General features: G+C 39.5%; 1 protein-coding gene across 1 annotated transcript in view; it reads left to right on the forward strand.

The window, feature by feature from the left end:
• Positions 1–16,935, forward strand: part of dnah11.L (dynein axonemal heavy chain 11 L homeolog) — a 156,238-nt gene that overhangs the window by 63,897 nt on the left and 75,406 nt on the right. Inside the window, exons 33-41 of the mRNA XM_018267365.2 lie at positions 638–798; positions 1,149–1,305; positions 1,392–1,537; positions 1,637–1,753; positions 3,193–3,331; positions 12,739–12,831; positions 13,075–13,269; positions 14,115–14,192; positions 15,754–15,886. Of these exons, the coding sequence (XP_018122854.1) occupies positions 638–798; positions 1,149–1,305; positions 1,392–1,537; positions 1,637–1,753; positions 3,193–3,331; positions 12,739–12,831; positions 13,075–13,269; positions 14,115–14,192; positions 15,754–15,886 (1,219 nt within the window). The remainder of the gene's footprint in view (positions 1–637; positions 799–1,148; positions 1,306–1,391; positions 1,538–1,636; positions 1,754–3,192; positions 3,332–12,738; positions 12,832–13,074; positions 13,270–14,114; positions 14,193–15,753; positions 15,887–16,935) is intronic.

The following is a 16,935-nucleotide window of genomic DNA, read 5'->3' on the forward strand; positions in this document are numbered from 1 at the left end:
ACAAATCTCCTCTTCTTCAGGCCAACAATCTCCCCAAACTCACAATGAAACTTCTGGCAACTTCGGTAAAGGAAGCGCCGTGTGTGCCTTCCCCCAGGCGATTTTCATTTTACACCTCTTTTATTTGCTGCTCATCTGCAGTCTAATCAGACACCTACCTGTAGTTGGGCAGCTGGAAAACACTCAATGGAGTATGGAAAGTAAGGCCCACCCTGCTCTCCACCATTCACTTAAATCCCTCAGTACACTGGCAATCATGGGGGAACAGCCGCTGTAACTTATTATCTAACCTGCCCACCTTCTCCCCGGTGCCCCCCAGTTCCATGGATACCCGGCAAGGTATCATCATATAACTCAGCATTTTCAAAGTAGAAACAGCACTCACTTTCATTTACAGACACTTTTATAAAGCCACATACTAACTTGTGAAGAGAATCCAATGTTTTGTGCAGAAACACTAAGCAATACACAAAGCGACCTATTTATCATGCTGTGTAAAAGAATTGTGAAGAATAGTGAAGAATTACCAGTGATGTTGTCCAGAGCAACCAATCAGCAATTAGATTTCAACAGTTAGAAAACAAAAGCAAATATGTTTGGTATGATTGCATCTTTTTAATCCTTGTTCTTATTGTAGGTCATAAATTCCCAAGATTTTGCCTGGCTGTCTCAGCTTCGTCACCGCTGGGATGAGAAACTTAAACACTGCTTTGTGAACATTTGTGATGCCCAGTTCCAGTATTCCTACGAGTATCTAGGCAACACTCCCCGACTGGTCATCACTCCCTTGACTGATCGGTAGGAAGAAACAGGGACCAGATTATGGTTTTAGAGTTGAGAAAAATTCTAGCTTTTGCTCTACGTTAATGGATTTTAAATGGGTAGCACCAGCACCCCTGCCTGCATAGTTCAATTGGAATAAAATGTATAAAACACTGAATGCTAGAGTGCTTGATATCTTCCATATTGTAAGCTTTGTTGAGCAGGGCCCTCTTTATCTCTTGTGTTGGTTTTTTATGCATATGTTTAATTTTTTACACCTTTATATTATATATCATTGTGAAATATGCTGACACTCTATTAATATGTCATAATAATAATTTGTGTATATATTCTATGACATTCCTTTTTTTCCACTTTTCTGTAAGGTGCTACAATACTCTCACCCAGTCCCTTCACTTAACCATGAGTGGAGCCCCAGCAGGCCCTGCTGGAACAGGCAAAACGGAAACCACAAAGGATTTAGGGCGTGCGCTTGGGGTGATGGTTTATGTTTTTAACTGCTCTGAACAGATGGATTATAAAGTAAGTTCAGTGGGAAGTGGAAAATATCTGCATTGTAATTGATGTGCCACTGTGCAGTCCCTGCTGCATTTCACTGTGTTCTCTAGTCGGTAGGAAATATCTATAAGGGATTGGCGCAGACAGGAGCCTGGGGATGCTTTGATGAGTTTAACAGAATCTCAGTGGAAGTTCTGTCCGTGGTGGCTGTGCAAGTGAAAAGCATTCAAGATGCCATCCGGAACAAGAAAGAACGGCAAGTTAAAGATCTGTCTAGTAATAATAGCTAACATTAAATGAAAATGTAATCTTTAGCAAGGAGCAGATATCATAGCTTGTCCTTCCTTGCTGACAGATTCCTATTCCTGGGAGAAAACATCACGCTCAAGCATTCAGTGGGAATATTTATCACAATGAACCCTGGGTATGCTGGACGCACAGAACTGCCTGAGAATCTCAAAGCACTTTTCAGGCAAGTAATTGAAGCACTTATGCCACCTATTGTTACAACTGGGAAGTGCACATTTTTGTATTTTTATTATTGGAAGTTTATAGTACAGCTATGCAGGGGCGCTTCGCCAATGAGGCGAGTTGAGGCTGTTGCCTCAGGCGGCAGTGCCCCACTAAGTACCAGAGGCGGCAAAAAATTACACTCCTGGTACTTTAAGAGCCAAATTTCCTCGTGGACCCCCTCAGGCGCAAAAAGGTAAGCGCACGGGGGGGGGGGAGGCAGCACCAACTGCTGATGCCTCAGGCAGCGGAGGGGCCAGGATTGCCCCTGCAGCTATGGAATCTTTTTTCTTGATTATTTCGGTAGTAGAGTAAGGAACAAGCAAAAAAAAAAACTAAATGTAGACTGTACCACCGTAGGTATAAAATAAATAAATAAAAAATAAAACTTTAAAATAAAATACAAAATAACAATTTTGTTACAGTGGCACCCTAGTGCTAGGATCCTAGGTTTGATTCCAGCCTTGGCACTATTTGCAAGGAGTCTATAAGAGTCATTTACTAACTTGAGGTTCAAGTGCTAGCACACTAAGGGGACCAAGAGCACACCTCTTAGTGCCAGTCAACAGAACACTTAAGCTCCAAAGCTCTATGCAGAGAGCAGCTTTAGTTGACACTGCAGCCCTAAGGCAAGCAGTAACAACAGGGCCTCAATTTGAGTTAAATAGTAAGATAGTAAGTTAGGTTGAAAAAAAGACTCATTTTCATCAAGTTCAACCTTTTAACTGTATTTTAACCTGCCTAACTGCTAGTTGATCCAGAGGAAAGCAAAAAACCCATTGTGTGTTCTTCCCATGCTTGTGTGGATTTTCTTTGGACATTACAACACCCACTCTCTAAAACATATAGGAAAGTTAATTTGTTCCTGATAAAATTGACCATATTTGACAGGGAACTTAGATTGTAAGCATCAATAGGGCTAAGATTGATGTATAATTTCTGTAAAGTGCTGTAGAACAAGTTGGCACTATATAAATAAAGAATAATAAACAATAACATGGATTTATGCTAGCCTATATATAGAGTATAGTATCCCATAGAAAATGCCATATATATTTATAAATGCTAATATTGTCAGGCATAATTTCCCTTTAACTATACAATCCACATGGATAGGCATGCCTGCAACTAAGAACTACAAATTCCATCCAGCAATTATGTTGGAATAGGGATGATGTGAGTTATAGTTCTGCATTCGCTGCAGTAGTGAGGGTTGCCTATGGCTGTTATACTGCCCTTTCTAGTTATGATAAATGGCTTCACAGACGTAATTTTCCAGAAAGTTCAATACAGTGCAGCATAGTTTAAACTGCATCATATCTTAGATTTGTTTTATTTTTTAAATGGCTAAAAGGTGCAATTCTGATGACATTTATTGTACTTAACTGATTTTTTTTTCAGACCGTGTGCTATGGTTGTTCCAGATATTGAGTTGATTTGTGAGATAATGCTTGTGGCTGAAGGATTCATTAATGCTCGGCCCTTAGCCAGGAAATTTATTACCCTGTACACATTATGCAAGGAGCTGCTTTCCAAACAGGTTAGTATTGAAGGGGCTACTTAGTGCGTATAGCTGCTACAATAATCCTGCTGATGCAGTGGTGAGTTTAGCTGGTTTCTTACTTTTTTCCCTGAATTGCTTATGGTTTGATTTTTCTGGTTTTGAGGTTGAGGTGTCAACAACCACATTGGTTATCTTATATTAACAGTATATGTGTTACAGACACTATTTTTATTTCATTTATTTTAAGGAATGGAGATTTGTATTTTCTTTAGTTTTATGGCCATATCACCTAAAATTTGATTAGAGCAGGTTGTAGAGAAAGACAAAATGTGATCAGCCATTTTTTCTCTAATTGTCTATTTTCCACCACATAACTTCAGGCATAGGATCTGGTCCTATCTTACTGTAACCTTTACTGTACAACCTCTTTAAATACTATCTCTACACATGTATGTCCACAAGTGCAGTGAGCAAAGTGCAATTTTGAGTGCATTGCTACATTTTTTTCCACACAATGCAGCATTTTCCCCCCAGAATTCTGGCATCATTGCAGTCCCAAAGGGGCAATGCTGTTAAAACTAATGCACTGTGCCTACCGCAAATGCAAGCAGGGATAACCCTTGCTAAATTTTTATTTGCGTGATGCAACGTTTCGGGGTGATCCCCTTTGTCAAGCAGGGTGATCCCCTTTGACAAGGGGGATCACCCGAAACGTTGCATCACGCAAATATTATTATTTCTGGAAGTTTGTGGGTTTCCGAAGCCCTCTCGGCCGGGCACCGGGCAATACACGTTTTGGAGAGCCAGGGTGTGCAAGCTGGTAACTATATTTGTGCCTACCGCAAATGCACCAGTTTCACTAGAATATCTGCAATTGTGCTGGCACTTCGTGCAATTTCATCAAATATTTTTGAAGTCTGCCTAGTGTCATTTCAGTTGTTCGGTGTGCGAGTTAGGTGTGCACCCTATTCTTCTATCATAACTGAACTGCACTTTGCGCTGAGAGAACCTTGGATCTACCACCACATTAGAACCATGGTTCCCCTGCATCAATAGGTGTAGCAGCTCTCAATGGAAGTCAAGAAGGGATGAGCGGCACTGTGCCTGACTATAAATAAGGAGAGCATTTTGACGCAAATACCCTTAATGAAAGTGGTGTTATGTGCAACTGACTGCGGGGAAAGTGCGGATCCAACAGCTGCACTTGCCAACGTAATATCTTTTCAGTAACCCCATACATCATACCTTACTAAAAGACATGTACTTACTTGATATGAAACCTTACTGAAATGTTTGGATTCACGTAATGTATTTTCTACTGACATGTCAAGGCTCCAGTACAGAAGTCAAGCAATCCAGAGGCCTCTGGATTGCTTGACTTCTTTATTGGATTTGAGTTTGCCGAACCTCTACCATTGTGCACCAGACAGCATTGATTTATCTCACACAAGGGTGTGAGAGAGCCAGATTTCTCTTGGACAATGTCAAGGCTCCAGAACAAGTGCAACTTATTTACAAAATGCATCATATATATCTAGACCACTCCCACTGACAGCCAATCTAGTGCTATATTGTCTTCTCCTGTAGAATTTCCTCAGAAGGGTACGAATAATTACTGTTGCTTCATGGAGAGGCCATAGAGGTTAATAGTGCTGGCACAGTGAGGTTGCACCCTAAATTAGCTTTGTGAGGTACCACATTGTGATAGCAAACTGAGTTATAAACCTGTGATGACAAACTGTGTTAGCTTTCTGACTTACAGAGGAGAGTAAGCACACTTAGTTGGCACATTGAGGTAGCTTGATAAGTTAGCTCTCTGAATTGGCATGTTGAGTTAGCACCCTGTTGAGTTATCCCAAGGAGTTGGAACATTCAGGCAGAACACTGAGTTATCACCCTGAGGTAGCATTAGCACTCTAGATTAACAAAGGGAGTAAGCACCCTGAGGTAGCCCTTTGAGATAGCTTTTTGAGTAAACAAATTGATATAGAGTTGGCATAAGCAAACAATCAGCGATAAGCTTTGATCAGTCTACAGCAAGTAGGATATGAAAGCAAATCTTTGATGGGTGCTGTGAGCTACTGAACTGGGGCACTGCTGCAAATGAAGCCCACTGAATTGGCACATTGAGAGGGGCACACTGAGTTCTGAGGCAGTGCACTGAGTTAGGTTTTTTGATTAAAAAACCTATCAGATTGAGTTAGCGCCCTCAGGTAGCACAGGACAAGGTAGTTAGGACAAGTAGGCAACACGCTAAAGTAGCACATTTAGATAAACCCATACAGCACACTCAAGGTAAAGATTTAGGTACAGTAACAAAATTGTTTCCCAAATGTTCCTTGAACAAAACCTTTTCCCAAAGGTTCCCTGAACAAAACCCGGTACCCTGTTGAGACTTCTGTTTAAACGACACTAATCTAATGACAGATACAATCCCCACAAGGAAATGAAAAGATTATAGTCAATAGCCTAGCCCAAAAAAATGTAAATTATATTTCTTACATAGCATAATAATGTAATGTGTATTGAACATTATTTCATCCGTGCATTCATAACTTTCTAATGCCTGGAGTATAAATGACTCGAGGGCAATTAATAGCAGAGCATGTTAAAAAATAGTTTCTTTGGATAGGTATAGCTGCAATTAATTTTTGTGTGATACTATTATTCACACACTTTGCCTGCAGTCATTTTTGGAGGAGATAATTGTACAGCGCCATTAGGTTCTAGTCAGAACATGTTACACTTGGAATTAGTACGCACTTTGTATTTCCGCCATAAGTAATAACTACTAGATAATACATGTAAATGCAAAAGTCCTGGCTAGTGACAGGTAATTTATTATACAATATGCAGTGCTGTGTTACAATAAGTGTTTTAAGCCGTAAATGACATGACTGCATTGTGCTTCCAGCTAACCTAGTATATTATCACTTTAAATCCTGAGCAATTATAGTGTGATTAAAGGTTCAGCCAAATCCTCATGCTTTAAAAAATGTAGAAATCTAACAGAGGTGTCAGCTGGAATATTTATTTATCAATTACTTTTTAGCATAAAACCTTTTTTTTCACAGACGGCTGATATTTTTAATGAGCTTGTTGGGTAGGAACTATAGCCAGGGCGAAAAGTAATTAAGATCAAAGACAAAATGGTGACGTCAGCATGTGAGAGAACCGGAGGCAATATGAATAATGAACTTATTGTAGTAATGCCCATACCAGTTTGAGGGATTATTTCTGAAACATTGCTATTTACTTCATATATAAGAGTAGATATTACAGCTTAAAATGGACTTTTAGTCTTGGTTGCAAATTTATGTGCAGTATTTTTTTTTTTTTTTGAAAGATGTATTTATATAACTCATGAACAGAGAATGGTAGACATATGGGACCTTTTATCCAGAATGCTTGAGACCTGGTTCTTTTTTCATAATTTGGATCTTCTTACTACTAAAAAATCAATCAAACATTAAATAAATCCAATAGGATTATTTTGCCTTCATTAAGGATGAACTATATCTTAGTTTGGATCGGTTTGGATTGGTTTTGTTCTATTATTATGGTAAAAAAAAACAATTTTTAAAAATGCTATTTATTTGGACAAACGCTTTCTGGATGATGGGTTTCTGGATAACAGATCCCATACCTATATTTAAAAATGGACTGCTTGTTAGAGTCACAGATTCTAAATAGAAGAATGAGGTGGAAGTCTGACTGAAGGGAGTCAGGGTACAATGGTAAATAAAAAAAGCAAAAGCTTCATTAGTAAAGGTAAGTGCAAATCACTAGTTTGTACACAGAACTGTGTGTGTATTGAGGCTCTCTTGATTTATGCACATGTGCATATACGTTGGAAGCCATTTCAACTTAAATACAATAGAAAAAGGGTGCACTGCAACTTTCTTGCAGTATACCAAAATGGACACTATTTTGCATCCCTTTTGAGGCACAGTTTTGGGGGTAAAACAAATTGCAATTTGCATCCAAAAATTCTATTAGATTGCAGAGTTACAAAGATGACTGCTGTGTGCAATGTACCCGGGGCCGCAATTAGAAATCACGGGGCTCCGTACAACAACATTTTCGGTGGCCCCGTTGGGCCCCGCCCACCCCAGGCCCCAGCCCAGATCCCGCCCACTGTGCGCAACAGTTCAAACACCACACAGACATCAGCGATAAAAAAAGGTAACAAAACAGAAGTTATAAAAAGCTATTGAAGCTTAGGGCCACCTTATAAGTTAAAAAACTGTGGCACCAGGGCCGCCATAAAAGGTTTTTTTTTTTTTTAAATTGGTGGTCAAGTTAAAACAAATAATTGGTGACCAGGGCCCCACGTTAGTTTTTTTTTTTAGAAAAAAAGGGCCCCTTACAAGTAAAAAAAAAAAATGGTGCTCCAGAGAATATTTTTAAAAATAAACCATTGGCACCAGGGCCCCACTTACAAGTTAAAAATAATTAGGGCCCCAGAGAATATTTAAAAAAAAAACATTGATGCCAGGCCCCCCTTAGTTAAAAAAATTGGGGCCCCCTACATGCCCAGGCCGGTACAGGAGTACCCCATGTGCCCCCCTGATGGCGGCTCTGCATATATGCAACATATTCTACAGTGCTGTACAGTAGAAGGGTGAATATAGAGGACCCTGCCCCTAAGAGCTTACACTAAAAGAAGAAGGGTGTATAAAACACAACATTGCAGAAAAACCCTAGCCAGAATACCTACAATTACCTCTGTGAAGACTGGACATATTTGATGCATATAGATTGTATACATGCCCTCTCTGACACACTCAGCCAGGAGTAACGATGACAATTTTGCGCTCTGACAACTTACAGTGGATTGAGAACCTAATCTAAATGCTGAAGGGCTACTGTGGGAGCTGACAGGCACTGAGCACTATGGGAACACCTAGCCTCCCTTAAGAGTGCGCCATTCACGAAGAACAAACCCCTGCCTTTTAGGCGCAATGCCACCACCCCACCCGACTGCCTTCAGGCTTTGTGAGGATGCTGGGAGTGGTAGTTCAGTCAGTCAACGGAAGCCCATCCCTCAGACAGAAGCCTCAAACTGGGCACCCCCTTTCCGACACCCCCATCCCCACCAAGAAGCAAGCTGTTCTTACGTGAAAACAAAAAACAAAGTGGTAGATCCAATTAGTAAGGCGGCTGCAGTGGAGACTGGGATGTATTTGGTAGGTTTAAAACTTTTTCCAGTACTGCTGGGCATTCTGTAGGTTACACATCACTAGTCACATCCCAAGAGAGAGGCACCGGGAGGGGCACTGACCGCACAATCCATGAAGGAGAAAAGAGAGGGGGGGGGGGACAGACATGAAGCAAACAGCTGACCTGCTAGAACAGGAAATCCCATCCCTGCATTTCGGCTGTTTGGGAAACGAGGAAGTGCTGCGCTGCTGTGCTGCTTCGGCGCTGTCAAGGGGGCCCAGCTCTTTCTAAAGTGCAGCACTGCCGGGCCCCCCTTCAGGCCCGGGACACTTGTCCCCCCTATCCCCCCCTGATGGCGGCTCTGAATGTACCAGACAATATTGGGGATCATTTACTGACACTGTAGATGCAAGTGCTAAAGTAATAACAGAAGCACTTAGTGCTCAGTTTAAAAGCACTTGTAACCCAGGGTCTGGTTGGGCTCTGCACCCCGTGTTAGATACAGAGACCAGCTTCAATGGGCACAAGGCAACCCTGTCCTTATTGTCTGCCATAGGATAGATGATAAGTAAAGAGTTCTGTTGTCGCTTGCATCCTCCAGCATTCTCTATCTTTTGCTCCTGAGTGATTTGTAAGTTGGGGGGATGTATATGCCAAGCGTAGGCAGTTTTGTATTCACAGGACGAACACAGGTTTCTGCACTATGTGTGTGTGTGTGTGTGTGTGTGTGTGTGTGTGTGTGTCTGCGCGCGCCATCTAGACTCCTGGACCCCGACTAACCACAGGGTCTGTTGCTTCTTCTTCTTAAGTTTGAAGTATTACAGATAAGATATCCTACTCCTGTTTTTTGTGGAATCATTAGATTATCAATAGTTACATAGTTAAATTGGGTTGAAAAAAGACAAAGTCCATCAAGTTCAACCCCTCCAAATGAAAACCCAGCATCCATACACACACCCCTCCCTACTTTTAATTAAATTCTATATACCCATACCTATACTAACTATAGTATGTTGCATATTAGGAATTAAACACAAGTTTATTTTTGCAGTGTGCCCTTATTTGTACATTTCCACTATAACACAGTTATTTGCTAAAATCAACTCATCCTGCAGGAACTGGCAAGTTACTTACATATTTAATGGCCATTGTTTATAGTCCAATGTGTTATAAAAGCAAACGGTTAAATTGTACAGATCATTACTCCTAGTGCCCCCCTCCATGTTAGCTTGATCATAGCTAAAAATATTGTTCCCATGACTTAAGCAATGCTGTCATGTAGACAATTAGTTAGCTGAGAAGAATGTGATGTAAAAGCCATTAAAGGTTTCGCTGCAGTGAGGAGCTTAATTTGCAGATAATAGCTTTAGTTTTACCGATGAGGATTGACCGCCCATTTATTAGATTATAAAATGGGCAATAAAAAGAGTCATATCACTACGTGACTTAACGCCTGCATCATAAAATAAGCAAGACAACATCATGCTGCTGGCAGTAGCCGCATAGTTAGAAACTTAATGGGACAAGACAATTTCAAGAAGAAGAGTTTTTCCTATTAACATAGTACTAGCTGTGAGAATATAGTGTTGTACTGGGGCTGTAGCCCGAGGAAAATTTGTGAAATTAAAGTTAGAGTCAGTTAAAGGAAAACTATACCCCCCAGAATGAATACTTAAGCAACAAATAGTTTATATCAAATAAAGTGGCCTACCAAACTGGAATATATATTTAAGTAAATATTACCCTTTTACATCTTTTACCTTGAGCCACCATTTTGTGATGGTCTGTGTGCTGCCTCAGAGATCACCTGACCAGAAATAATGCAGCTCTAACTGTATGTGTGGGAGTAAAAAACAGAACTTTGACCAGTAATTGGCTCATGTAACCTAGCATGTATGTGTGCCCTTGCTTTGTTTATTTTCACTGTGAATGGTAGCATCCCAGGAAGCGGCATTTAGTTCTTTTTCTATTTCGGATTACCCAATGGCACATACTACTAAAAAAGTATATTTTTATTGAAATTGTTTATTTAGATATAGCAGGGTTTTACATATGAGCTGTTTTATGCAGTATATTTTTATATAAACCTACATTGTTCAAGGGCATAGTTTTCTTTTAAAGGACTAGTGTCCCAGAGAAAGATTCCTTTGCGGGCTCCAGCAGCTCACCAACACCACCAAGGTAACCTTCATGCACAAACACATTTGTCTGCTGCTGGAAAATCCATTACCTGTCTGATTTTCATTGTGCTTTGTGTCATTACATGTTGCACTTTTGGATGTGAATGAGATCAAGGATGCAGCACAGAGAAGGGCAGGGTCCCTTTGCACATTGTGCCCACCCATGGAATTAAAGGAATTGTTCAGGGTAAAAATAAAAACTGGGTAAATAGATAGGCTGTGCAAAATAAAAAATGTTTCTAATATAGTTAGTTAGCCAAAAATGTAATGTATAAAGGCTGGAGTGATTTGATGTATAACATGTCAGTCAGAACACTACTTCCTGCTTTTCAGCTCTCTTGGTTTACACTGACTGGTTGTCCTAGTTACCAGGCAGTAACCAATCAGACACTTGAGGGGGGGGGCACATGGGTCATATCTGTTGCTTTTGAATCTGAGCTGAATGCTGAGGATCAATTACAAACTCACTGAACAGTTATGTACCATGTGGCCCCCCTTCAAGTCGCTGACTAGCTCAGAGTAAGAGAGCTGAAAAGCAGGAAGTTGGATTCTGGCTGTTTTATTAGACATCTGTTCACTCCAGCCTTTATACATTACATTTTTGGCTAACTAACTATATTAGAAACATTTTTTATTTTGCACATCCAACCTATTTACACAGTTTTTATTTTCACACTGAACTGTTCCTTTAAGGGGCAGATAAGAATATGGATATGGCCTGTTCTTGTAAAAACCCTGAATGTCCCAAGTGCAGCTTGTGCAACTGGCCCACATTTTGCACCTGCATTGTGACACAGTGTGTGTGTCTATCTGCCAGATTATGCTGAAATTCTGGGGGAAATGCTGCATTGTGTGTGTGTGGGGGGGGGGGCACAGATTATTGCACTGATTATTTTATACTAACACTTTGCTCTTGTGGTGAATGAGGCACACACATTTTGAGGCCAGCACAGAAAACAAATGTTGGCGTCTACAAAGAATTTTGCGTCCATACACATAAGGGCAGTTGTGATTATTTTAAAAATGGATGCAGTCCTTGTGCAAACTGACATCATTCATTAAAAGCACCAGCATCCATAGCTGTTCTTTGCACTCCCACAGATGCGTACAGTGCTTATGCCTCAGTCCCTCCTGCTGTTATTGTCCACAAGTGTGACTATTGACAATGTGGACCCTGGAGCTACCTCCCATGGCAGCAGCTAACACCAATAGATGCAGCCTGCTTATACCTAAAGAATCACACACACTTGACACCAAGTGCCTGAGATGATGCAAGATTGACCGATCCATACTGTTTTTCATGAATCGGCACCCGGCACCCGGGTTAGTCTGATCAAGGATTACATTACTGGCAGGAAGTAGACAGGCCTGGAAATAACCAGCTACAACATTTTCAAAATTTATTCCAGGGTCTGATTTATTAAGCCGCAATTTTTCACATCATGCTTTTTGGTGCCAAAAATCCGTGACAGTCATGGGGAAAAAGTGCTTTTCAGGATTTATTAAACAATTCCAAATATGAAAATGCTCCAGCTAAAACCTGTCAAAAACATGAAGACGTCAATATCAGATGTCCCTTTAACAACTGGAAGATCTTTCTTTGATTCATGGTTTTAGAGGTGCTGACTTGTGCAACAACTCGAAAAAGTTGTGTTTTTCAGGACTTTTCTGCAAAGTTTTGCTTCTTTTTTTTTTTCCAATTTTTAATAAATTTCATGGCATTTGTAGTTTTAGAGGAAGTAAGTTTAGTCGTAGTTTCAAAAACCTCTAAAATCACTAAAACCTGACCTTTGATAAATAGGCCTCTGTATATGTTAAAAATTAAAATGTTTCAAGATTACAGTTATTCCTTGAACCATGTTTATGTTTTCCATCAAAAACACATTTTATTTTGATGTTAATGTCCCTTTAATTCCACGTTTGAATTTTTTTTATGGTCTGTTTATATCTACTCAGCGTAAATAAATTCTAGGGAAATGACATTGCATTCACTTTTTGTTGTTGGACTTTTATATCTCTATTGGTTTCCAGGAATATTAATGTCATCTGTGCTATCATAGAGATGTGTTTACAATTTGATTTATTTGGTTTTGTATACAGGATCATTATGATTGGGGACTGCGAGCAGTAAAATCTGTCCTGGTTGTGGCAGGCTCTCTAAAACGAGGGGACAGCAGCAGGCCCGAAGATCAGGTATTGATAGACTTCAAGGCTCACATAAACATCAGTCTTGTGACATTTTTGCATTGATTCTGCCACTTTTTTTTGTAGAAGCTTCAGTATTTTAAATCTTTCCTCTGACATACTGAGACTGCTTCCATCTTTTATCTGTTCGACTGCACTACTACTTCCTACATAAGTCTTGTTTGTGTTTTGTAAGGTGTCTTTTCCCCTTTTATGACACTTTAATGAATGCTCCCTGTATAACATATCTAGGTGCTCATGCGAGCCTTAAGAGACTTCAATTTACCGAAGATTGTGACTGATGATGTGCCAATTTTCATGGGTTTGATCAGTGACCTGTTTCCAGCTTTGGATGTGCCCAGGAAGAGAGACTCTAGCTTCGAGCAGATGGTTAAACAGTCTACCCTGGAGCTTCACTTGCAGCCTGAGGAGAGCTTTATTCTCAAAGTAAAAACAAAAATCAATTTATTTTTAATTACTTGCCATTAAAATAACCGCAGTAAAGTCGCAATAAACCTGAAGGTTAACTTTTATTGCAGGCTTGATAGCATGTTTAAGTGGCTCTATGAGATGGCACTGTTTCATTTTCATAATTTGTCCTAAATGTAAAGAAAGTGTAACAATGGTTTGCCTTTCATGTATTTAGCATTTCTGCTACCTGACAGTTTATCATTTAGCATCTTATCTTATGGGTTCTTATTGACTTACTGGGCTCAAGTTCCTGTGCAGCTAACATTTAGGAGGTTATTTACCAAAATCTGATTTTATCAAATTTTTTTTAATAAAGAAGGCTCAACCAAACTCCCATCCACGATTTTACCTTATTCATCATTAAAATAACTTGAAAAAAATCGGATTACTGAAAGAATAGATTAAATTGAGTGAAAACCTGAATCGTATCTTTGAATTGGGATAAGGACGTCTTCCGTTGACTTATACAGGACCTCGACAGGTTTGAGATGCCGAGTTTTCAGATACTGGCTTTTTGCAGCATCGGGGTATAATAACTCTCGAAAAATTTGAGATTTTGTCACAAAAAGCCAGACCCGAAAAAATCGGGGTGTAGTAAATAACCCCCTTACTCTAACAACCTTATTAGCATATATGTATTTTAAAACATTGTCTCAGGGCCTGTGATACAAAGAGATATTAGTTGCTGCTAGTTCCTTATGACCCCACAGGAAACAATGAACCCTTGTTTAATGCAAATGTGAGTGTGAGAGCAAATAGGAAACAATAGCATAGTAACAAGGAGAATATAACAAATTAATAAATACAGTTATGTATATCAGGTTGTCCAGCTGGAGGAGCTGCTTGCGGTTCGTCATTCTGTCTTTGTCGTTGGAAATGCTGGTACTGGGAAAAGCAAGGTAGGCCATCTGTCGCTTTAATTAATTTGTTAGAATTAAGGCTATTTCATCCCCCCACTGGGCCATGCTAGCCTATGGGTTGCCTGAGAAGCACCCTTTTTAATGTAGTTGTATCCACTCACTTCACAATATATATTTACATTTAGAACAATGATGCTTTCTTGATAACTAAAAGAAACTGAAGGCAAACTCTTTACAAAGTGCCTGTTATGGTGCAAAGAAACGAGTATACCCTGCCACACACACTTTGCATCACAGGCACAGGTCTTTGCCCTCCAGAATATCACACAAAGATCTTCTCTGCCTTCATGAATATAACTCTGCTGGCAGTGCTGTATACATGAGGAGAAGACTGTAGACGTCCCCCATCGGTCCCCTTAACTTTCACAACTAAGATGAGCAAATTAGGGAGCACCAGTGGATATGGAGTGCTAAGGAGCCCTGTCCTTACAGCCCGCCCTATGGCAGGTGATAATAACAGGGCTGCCTTGTGTCCATCAGCACTTCATTCTGCAGACTCTCTTTATTTTATAATTTTCCATTTTGATTTGTCTACGACACGTGTCATAAATTAATAAATATAAAATTTATTTTGCTGTATTTCACCTTTCTCCTTTAGAGGTGTTACTGGTGTTTTTTCCTGCTGCTGTTCTCCACTGGAGAGCAGCGGGGTTAGAATACCTTGTGTGCCATCGGCATATGGCAGTGTTTTTGAGGCTGTGGCTACCTGAATGCTAAAAGGCTTAGGAACAAATCCCTGATTTTCTCATAGCCTGAACAGACAATTATATAAAAAAATAAGCATCATTGTTATACCCCTATACTTGGCATCAACCTCCCCTGTACCTTAATATTAAAATCTGAGGTTAGTGTCTTCATTTCAATATAAGTTGTATTTTCTCTCTTAATTTAAATAGATATAACATGTTTGCTACTCAAGCTAAATATCAGTAAATAGAAAAAATATAAACTCATGGGAGGGACAAGTGTTATATAAAATATGCACTCACCTTAATTACTAAGTGATGTAATAAGTTGTGTTTAGGGTTTAACTCTTGTTCTGTATTCTATTTTTAATCTTCATAACGTTGCACTCTCATTTAACAGTAAACATTGGTCAGCATGCGAGCAGTTAAACAGCATTATCATTGGAGTTGGTAAAAATAGATGTTATCAAGGTTGCATAGGTTTTCCGCATAAGTGGTCAATTACAGTTTTATTTTTGAAGCTATTTTAATTTCAGATAAATTGACCTTGTAAGTTATAAAAGAACCTAACCTACAATTTGTGAGTTCATTTTAGATCTGGCTTTGTGACAGTTATTTGTATAATTCCCTTTCTTGCACACATACAATACTTCTGCACTTAATCTCTTTCATCACAACTAATTACACTACATTCTGTAAACTTAATTGCTTCCATTTTACTCAGAACATCTTGGTAATTACTGATGGTTTAGATCAGGAAACAACACGAAAATTAATGTACTCCAGGGGGAAAAATATTGTATTTGATATTTTACTAAATAAAATGCATTAATAAATTCGGAGTATTTTACAAGGTTTTGCAGACTCTGAACAAGACCTACTTAAACAGAAAGCAGAAGCCGGTATGGAATGATCTGAACCCAAAAGCCGTTAGCACTGATGAACTCTTTGGATTCATTCACCCAGCCACAAGAGAATGGAAAGACGGTAGGTAGGCTGGAATGCCATTTGATTTCTATAGTTTACACAGGAATGCAAACTCTTGACCCTGCTTTAAAGGAGATTGGCAGTTGTGTGCCAAGTCTTCCATGTCACACTTATAATGCAAATGTCGCTCTCATAAGAAGGATCAATCACATTGTAGAGCATCCTAAAAGTATATCAGGGGCATCCTTTAGATCTCTATAGAGCTATAGATCTGTAGTTTTCCTCCATTAGATATAGAGTGCCAAATTATCATTTCTCATTTGATTTACAAATCTACATTACACTCAGCATTAATGTTTTGACAATGTTTTATGAGTTGACCAATCCTAAGGCTAAAGGTACAAGCCTCAGGGAGTTTACAGTATTTTAGAGGTCCATGATACCCTCAAATGTTCCTGCCGATTTGTGATTAGTACAGGGACATAGTTTTATGGTATTTCTCTCTACGGTCTATGAGAATATCTGGGGAATTATGTGGAATACAGCCCTATTTGGCTGCCCATGCCCCTATAATCATAGTCCCCACCACACTGAGCTACTAAACCATAACTGTGTGGTTTCTTGATTGTTTATAACACAATATGAGGACTATATCAAGTTATAAGGATGGTCGTAGCTAGTCAGCCTGGGAAACAGTGGCAATGTATGCTAAACCAGAAACAATGTCAAGGACGTCCAGGGGAAAAAAGCAACTGGGAAATAAATATGCATTCCCCATTCATATTTCCATTAGACAAATACAACTGGAGAAAAATGACTAGCATTTCTAATCAGCAACATTTTGATTGCCCTGAGATACCCATATGGGGGGGGAGCCACCATTATATAGCTTCTTGTGACCTGTAGCTGGCCATAGCGGGTTTATACAAATCACATATATCAAGTAACAATATAACATCTAACAATTAATGTTATGCTTGAAAATTCCCAATGCAAATAAGCCATGCGGCTCAACTGTTTTCATGTGGGACTACCTATTATTCAGATTTTGACAAACTTGACATTTTTAATTAAGCAATAAGACAAAAACCTTTTGTTTGACTAGTTGC

Source organism: Xenopus laevis, chromosome 6L (assembly GCF_017654675.1).
Source record: "Xenopus laevis strain J_2021 chromosome 6L, Xenopus_laevis_v10.1, whole genome shotgun sequence".
Lineage (NCBI taxonomy): Eukaryota > Metazoa > Chordata > Amphibia > Anura > Pipidae > Xenopus > Xenopus laevis.